The sequence below is a fragment of the Austrofundulus limnaeus genome, unplaced genomic scaffold (genome assembly GCF_001266775.1).
Source record: "Austrofundulus limnaeus strain Quisiro unplaced genomic scaffold, Austrofundulus_limnaeus-1.0 Scaffold929, whole genome shotgun sequence".
In the NCBI taxonomy this organism is placed as follows: Eukaryota; Metazoa; Chordata; class Actinopteri; order Cyprinodontiformes; family Rivulidae; genus Austrofundulus; species Austrofundulus limnaeus.
In genome coordinates, this window is record NW_013953331.1 from 74,068 (window position 1) to 81,571 (window position 7,504).

Genomic DNA, 7,504 nt, shown 5'->3' on the forward strand with positions numbered 1-7,504 from the left:
CATTGGTGAATGCCACAAATTCTCCTAAATCACTCGTACGCACAACTTAAGAACAAATCTGTGCGTACGAACGGTTCTTGCATGAGGCCCATTGTGTTTGTGACAGGCTGCTTGTAACAAAATGCATAAAGGTTCCATTTAAAATTGTTTTTGAAAAGTCGTTTGTCAACTCAACACTCGTTCATCTCAAGTTTAAAAGTCTTTTATTAGAGATGCTCAATATTGACTTTTTGCCGATATTTGATATGCTGATATTGTTAAACACTTTATTTTTGATTCTGATATTAACCGATATTACAAACCAATTTTAAGCTGACAGCAAATATCTCCTGTCAGGGACATTTTGCCTGCTTTTACTGCGATACCCCACTGGATGCATTCCATAGGTAAACATTATCTGTACAAAATAAAAACCATTTCGCTGAAGTTATGGAAAAAATGCCATATTTATTTTTAACATTTTGTCTCAAACAATAGTTTGAATCATGCTCTTCCTGCGATAATTCAGTTTGCTGATGTCATCAATCGCGGACCAATGAATGTCTCTGGACCACACGCTTTTATTGACACATTTTGGTCAAATTCAGGCGTTAATTTATCGGGCTTTTGTTATCGGAAGAAAAACTGATACCGATACGTAGAGATATTACATTTTTATGCCAATATCAGACAGATAATATCTGTAGGCTGCTATTATCAGACATCCCTATTTTTTTATGCCTGAATAATTCATAGTTCAGCTCTGTGACTTAATTACAAACAATATTTTTCTAAAAAAGATAAAATATTACTCGACTAACAGTTTATTAATACTCCCAATGAAAAAAAATTACTTTGAAAGACCTTCAAACCTTAGAGGAACAATTATTTTGAATATTTCTTTAAAGATTACAAGTAAAGTCTGACTTCTGGGACAGAAAACATAAAAAAAAAAAGAAACTGGACCTTTTCTGCAGAACTTTAATTGCTGTTTTCATCATGCAGGACAATTTCAAAAGTTTTAGTTTTGGTAAAAGTTTTAGAAACTCGGTGGCATTCGGATGCGTGAACATGTTCAGTACACACCTTCTGTAGTCTCTGCTGGTTCCCACTGAGTGCACACACACACACACACACACACACACCTCTGACCTCTGTGTGGCGTCGCTCAGCATTACTGCCACAGAGTGAGCGATGTGTTGCAGCGCAGTGTAGAGGTGAGAGGAGGGTCACATCGTCCTGCTAACACGCCACATGTTTGATTAATGCACCTTTCTTTCCATACCTAAACTCTGCTCGTGCCTCTGCCTCCAACAGTTTACCTCACTCGACTTTTCTTTTGTTGTTTTTTGTCTTCTGTTCATCATTCTTTTATGTATCTGTTGTATTTTCTCCTAAACCTGTTTGTTGCTCTGTGTTTGTCCTCAGGACTACGTTCTGGCCGTGGAGACTTATCACTCCATCATCCAGTACGAGCCCCAGCAGAGAGTGCAGCTGCTCAGTGGTATCGGACGCATCTTCTTGCAGGTCTGTACATTACCAGATGGGTGGATAGATTATGGGACTTTAGCTCCACGGACACGGACAGAATTGATTATTTAAGCTTTGCATAATGCAGGGATGTGAGCGCATGTAGGTGATTAAAAAGAGCGCTACCTGAGGCAAAAAAGCAAACACAAGATGCCGTGGTTTAATAGAACACCAGATAGCACGTTTATGCTTCAGTGGAATAGAAATAAACTCAGCTTTGTTTATGGAAAACATGTTTGTCAGATACATAATAAAAATCATTGGGACAATCAAATCTAAAAATAAAAAAATACAGAAAATATAAGCACAATTGTTCTGGAGGATTCCACAATCAGCAGGTTTGTTGGTGTCAGGATGGAATGAAAAGGAACAAAATACGTAAACAATCTAAATTTAGTTTAAGTGAATTTTTATTGCCTTGTTTTTTTATTAAGCACACACAAGGACCAGCTGTTATTTTACTCTGTTTTTTTTTTTTTTTGTTTGTTTGTTTGACAGATCGGTGATGTGAAAACAGCAGAAAAGTACTTCCAAGATGTGGAGAAAACCTGCCAGATAAAAGGAAACGACCTCAGTCACACCACGTGTGTTTTAATGAACAGGTGTGGCGTGTATTTATATATCGGTACACTGTTTACGCTTCTCTGGGGTACTTTGACTCATACTGGGTTTTTAGCTGATCAGTACTTCGCCCGCTGAATAGAAAGTTACATCTCTGCTTCTTGGGCTTGAGATGATGTGGATACTGTTAATGATTACTTGAAAAAGGTTTAAAGCAGGGCTGTTCAACCACATTGTTTCGGGGGCCACAGTTACCAGCAATTAAAGTCATTATGTAAATAAAGCAAGCATTACAAAGATCTGTAACCTTTCAATTAGTTCATTTTGCTGCATTTAATCATGAACACAACATACAGAACCCTATATAATATAATAAGTTATATTAAAACAATATCAAACAAAAATAATCTCCTAATTAACACAAACATTATTTTGATCTATTTACCTTGCCACATTTTTGAACCAATTTTATTTTTATTTTAGTTTTATCTTCTGCTGCTTGTATTTTTAAGTGTCTGGGTTTTTATAGAAATGTTTTTTTTTACCAGCTTTTAGCCAAGATTCTGACGTTTCTGTACATACCAAACATGTCTATGTCTATCTTAAAGAACTTAAAGTAAAAGATGAATGAACCAATTGGTGGAGAAAGTTTTGGTCACCAGCCGGCTGCCAGTTGAATAGCCCTGGTTTAAAGTCTGGACTGGATTATTTTCTGTTTCAACCATTCTGTTGCAGATTTTCTCTGTGGGTGAAGTTGTATTCATGCCTCGAAAGGCAAACTGCCAAGAAAAACATGGAACAAGCTGTTGAAATATTTTAGATAATATAGAAATCCTCTGGATTCTAGTAAATAAACTATTCACTGTAAGGTAGTCAGTAGAGGGCGCTGTTCGTTACATTATTTAATAAACAGCTGAGGTCACTAAAGGAAATCAAAACTCCGAGGCTCTGGATTTTATCCACAAGGTGGGGGGGATCTTTCAGTACTTTTCAGTCATGATTATTTGCTGAAGTGAACGAGTGCTGGCCATGTTTGTTCTCTGAGCTCATCAATCATGTGATCAGAAACAGCTGCTCCACACATCAGGACCTGTTTACAGAAGCTGTTTCCAGCTAAACTTTTGTGCATAAACTGAGTTTAGAAGAAAGCTAAAGCATCTTGAGCGTAAAATTGCTTTTCCAAAACTTTAGAAATATTTATGGATATGTGTTTCTTTTTTTGTCAAGTGCCAAAAATTAAAAAGACAAATAGCAAATGATTTGGCTTCAAATCATTATGTATCTACTAATACAATTTCACAGAAATCTGTCTTTTTCTTTAGGGCCTTTGTCTACCTCAGTCAGAACAACTACGCTGAAGCACACATGTCCTTCCTAGAAGTGTTAAAAATTGACCCTAAACACCCTGTTGTAAGTATCACCACACTAAACTGTCACACTTTATAAGTTCTGCAGGTGAGAAGCTGAAAAGCTAAAAACAAAGACGAGGCCGGAATGTTCCTGTTCTGATTCGTCGAACGTGGTTTTCTTCCAGGCCAACAACAACGCAGCAGTGTGCCTCCTCTACCTGGGCCGGCTGAAGGAGTCCCTGGGCCAGCTGGAGGGCCTGGTGCAGCAGGACCCTGCCCTCTATCTGCACGAAAGCGTCCTCTTCAACCTGACCACCATGTATGAGCTGGAGTCATCTCGCAGCACGCAGAAGAAGCAGGCGCTGCTGGACGCCGTGGCCTGCCGAGAAGGCGACAGCTTCAACACTCAGTGCCTCAAACTGGTGTAAGAGGAAGAATCACTGGATAAAGATGCACATCCTACTGCTCTCCTGAGAACAAAGATCTACTCCTGAGAGGATGATTGTACTGGGATTCAAGCACTGCTCCACGTTTCTCCTCGTGTCATCTGGAGAGTAATCCAGTAATCACCTATTTACAGGATTAAAAACTGCTCCAACAGATGTCCTGTATGTGCGAGGTTCCTGTTCGTTTAAATTTAAAAGGATAGTTTTGGCAAAATGTGTTTATTTGCTCTTCTGACTCAGATGAGTATGAAGCTACACCAGCTCAGAAAACAGAAAGAACTCAGACTGTAACATTAAAACACAATGGCTGTTTTTATGTTTCCTGTGCAGAAACGAGGATGTAAAAAGTCCAGTTTTCCAGAAATATGAACACAATTATGTCTTGACCTCAGGTTGTGATGGACAGAGGCTGCTGCGTTAATCTGGCAGTTTATTCTCCGAGATCATGCTGGCTGCATGTTTGTTGCACAATTTTTTTTTCTTTGTCTTTCCGACTCTTTGCACTAATTTTCTTTGACATCTCTGCAGCCAGAAACGAAGTCTCTCAACAGATATTATATAATATAAAGTAGAGCTTTGATCAGCTTTAAGTTATTTTCATGATTGTTTTTCTGGTTGTAGTTGTTGTTGCTAAAGCACCTGTGTTGAGTGCTCCGCCTCACCTGTTTTGCAGAATTGTTTAGGAGTTTGTAGATAGATTTGGAGCTCGTCTAGATATTTCCAGCCTATGCTCACCTGTGTGCGGTCCTGTACTGCTTGTGAACTTAAAGTTGTTGCATAAGGCAGTTCTTGAGTTGTAGCTTCATATTTAGCTCAAAGCTCCCTGTAAGAACTCAAATAAACACATTTCCTTTTAAATTTAAATTTTAACAGAACAAATCTTAACACCACTACAGGGCAGTCTTAAAATTTCTAAGTTGTTCAGTTGAAAAACATAATACACTACCGGAGTCTTTGCATGGGCATTATTATCCTGAGCGTCGGCGTGCTTATAGTCTAATAAACTTCCACTGAGACTCTTTTTATAGCAGCTTCCTCTGCTGTAAAACTGGATTACCACTTGATTTCATCACTCCTGCAGTGAAAATAAACAAGCCCTTCAGATTACATATGTTTCTGTCTACTAATCAAAACATGTAAAACATTACCAATCCAAAGTTGTGTATACATCTGAGGCACTTTGTTTTGCTAAGGCTCTAATTGATTTTTTTTTCTCTCCTGTTTATATATTCTGTGAATCATATTTATGTATTGGTATGTTAAAAAGAAATGACTTATTCTAAAAAAAATCTGATCTTTTAAATAAACAATTTTGATGGAATGATTTAAATTTTAAAGAAACTGGCAAAACAGCAGCTTTATTTTCTGTACAAGAACGGTAGAAACTGTCAGCAAAAACAAGCTGAGACGTGTTCGTTTTCAGAAATCGTGATATAAAATTTTTCGTGGTTCTTTTTAGTTTAAAAAATGTGTTGAAGGTAAGGTTTCACAGTTTAAACTTCAGTAAAAGTACATGACATGCTTTATTAAAAAAAACATTTGATGAATTGACAACTATAGGGCAGTGATGTAGCATGCAAGAGGATGTAGTTTATTTTATTGCGACCTGTAATTTATTTCATTTACTTTTTATCAAACTGTTCAGGTGTGAAATAAACTGCAATAGTTTGAAAACTAAAAAGAAAAGCACAAATGTTATGAACCAAAGGGAGGTCAGGTGCACAAATTCTGAGATTAATTAGCCTCAAGTTAGCAAAGCTACAGTTTTATTTTTTTAAGCTTTGTCCTGATGCATCTCAGTAATCCAGGTAAAAAATCAAAAAGAAAAAAAAACTGTGTAGGTCTTCTGGACGGGTTCTTCTCTAATGAAACGTTTTGTCTCTCCTCCAAGAGACTTCTTCAGTCTGAGAGTTTCAGGCTAAATTCAGGCTTTTAAGCCCTGCCTCCATGTGACTGATACTCACATCATATGGCTATCGTTGACACCTAATTAACAACTATTGTTAACGGGTGGAGTGATACTGGCAATAGCAGCACTGTAGGAGGGGGACAACTGAAAACGGAGGCCTCCACCTCTGTTTAATGATGGACGGTCTTTCTTCACAAAAATGGCTTCTTTTACTCCTCTCTCAAACCAACCAAAGTGGCTTTCAAACCCCAAAACACATTACGGCAAAGGCTGGTTCACCCCAAAGATCCGGTGCCCCGGCACAAACAGCAATGTTGTATATGCTGTTAAGTGCCAGGAAGACTGCAACCAGTTATACATCGGGGAAACAAAGCAGCCACTGTTCAAAAGAATGTCCCAACACAGACGAGCTACATCTAATGGCCAGAACTCTGCAGTTTTCACTCACTTACAGGCCAGCGGTCACTCTTTCAGAGATGAGGATGTTCTCATTCTTGATAGAGAGGAACGTTGGTTTGAGAGAGGAGTAAAAGAAGCCATTTTTGTGAAGAAAGACCGTCCATCATTAAACAGAGGTGGAGGCCTCCGTTTTCAGCTGTCCCCCTCCTACAGCGCGGCTATTGCCAGTATCACTCCACCCCCTGTTAACAATAAGTGTTAATTAGGTGTCAACGATAGCCATGTGATGTGAGTATCAGTCACATGGAGGCAGGGCTTAAAAGCCTGAATTTTGCCTGAAACTCTCAGACTGAAGAAGTCTCTTGGAGGAGATGAAACGTTTCATTAGAGAAGAACCCGTCCAGAAGACCTACACAATTTTTTTCTTTTTGTTTTTTTTAAGCTTTAGTTTAGATTTCACGGCAGGAAAGACTTTAAAAAGTTTAGTGTTCAGTTTGAACTTAACTTTAGCTGTACATCTCACCCTCTTTGCTTCCTAGTTCTGTCCAACGAGGTAAATTAAACAATAAATCAGTATTTAAACTGCAGCTGTTCAGATTATAACATCTACACGTAATGCATTTCTAATGTATTTATGAGCTCTGTTAGAAGCAGTCCATTATTTCATCTGTCAGTTTTTATAAATTCAAAACTTTCCACATCAACTTGTAAACCTATTTAGTGTTCCTCAGAATTTTAGATTGTTTGGTTTGATAGTTTTAAGAGTTTTCTCCTCAGGACCCCTGCAGTGAAGCCACGTATTTGTGACGGATGTCAAAGTCGTCAGCTGGACGGTTGTAGGCCTTCCACACCGGCTCGCCCACAAACAGACGCATGGCTTTGGTGTAGTTCTGAGAGGAAGGAGAAATCAGGTTACCACAAACATCCTGTTGGCTTCGCTCACAAAACAAATTGCACGTGAAAAGCCTGATATTCAAATATTTAACAAACCAAATCTGAAATCTTATAAGTTACAAGTATATAAGCTTTGCCCCAAATCACAAGGTTGGGTTTTGTTGTTTAAATCTGATACATGAGATCGTGTCAGGAGTCCACATTAAATCAGAAGTAAATCCTGTGAACACGAACAAGGCCCAGCTGTGCTGAACCCCTCAGCTGTACCGTCTCATCCAGCGTGAAGCGGTGGTAGATGCCAGCCGGCAGCGTGATCAGGTCGCCCTTCTTCATGGCGATTCGGATCCATCTGTCCTCCTTGTCCCGGACATCGAAGTAGGCCTGGCCGTCCAGGATGTAGCGAATCTCATCGTCCAGGTGTAAATGCTCCTCGAAGA

At 38.9% G+C, this 7,504-nt stretch overlaps 2 protein-coding genes across 2 annotated transcripts in view; one reads left to right on the forward strand and one right to left on the reverse strand.

Moving 5' to 3' along the window:
• The window catches only part of trappc12 (trafficking protein particle complex subunit 12), a 27,718-nt gene extending 22,532 nt beyond the window's left edge, over positions 1-5,186 (forward strand). The window contains exons 9-12 of the mRNA XM_014029624.1: positions 1,408-1,506; positions 2,008-2,111; positions 3,393-3,480; positions 3,605-5,186. Coding sequence (XP_013885078.1) covers positions 1,408-1,506; positions 2,008-2,111; positions 3,393-3,480; positions 3,605-3,847 — 534 coding nt within the window. The 3' untranslated portion in view covers positions 3,848-5,186. The remainder of the gene's footprint in view (positions 1-1,407; positions 1,507-2,007; positions 2,112-3,392; positions 3,481-3,604) is intronic.
• Positions 5,187-6,789: 1,603 nt separating this feature from the next.
• The window catches only part of adi1 (acireductone dioxygenase 1), a 3,122-nt gene continuing 2,407 nt past the window's right edge, over positions 6,790-7,504 (reverse strand). The window contains exons 3-4 of the mRNA XM_014029626.1: positions 7,335-7,496; positions 6,790-7,063 (exon numbers count right to left, since the gene is read on the reverse strand). Coding sequence (XP_013885080.1) covers positions 6,947-7,063; positions 7,335-7,496 — 279 coding nt within the window. The 3' untranslated portion in view covers positions 6,790-6,946. The remainder of the gene's footprint in view (positions 7,064-7,334; positions 7,497-7,504) is intronic.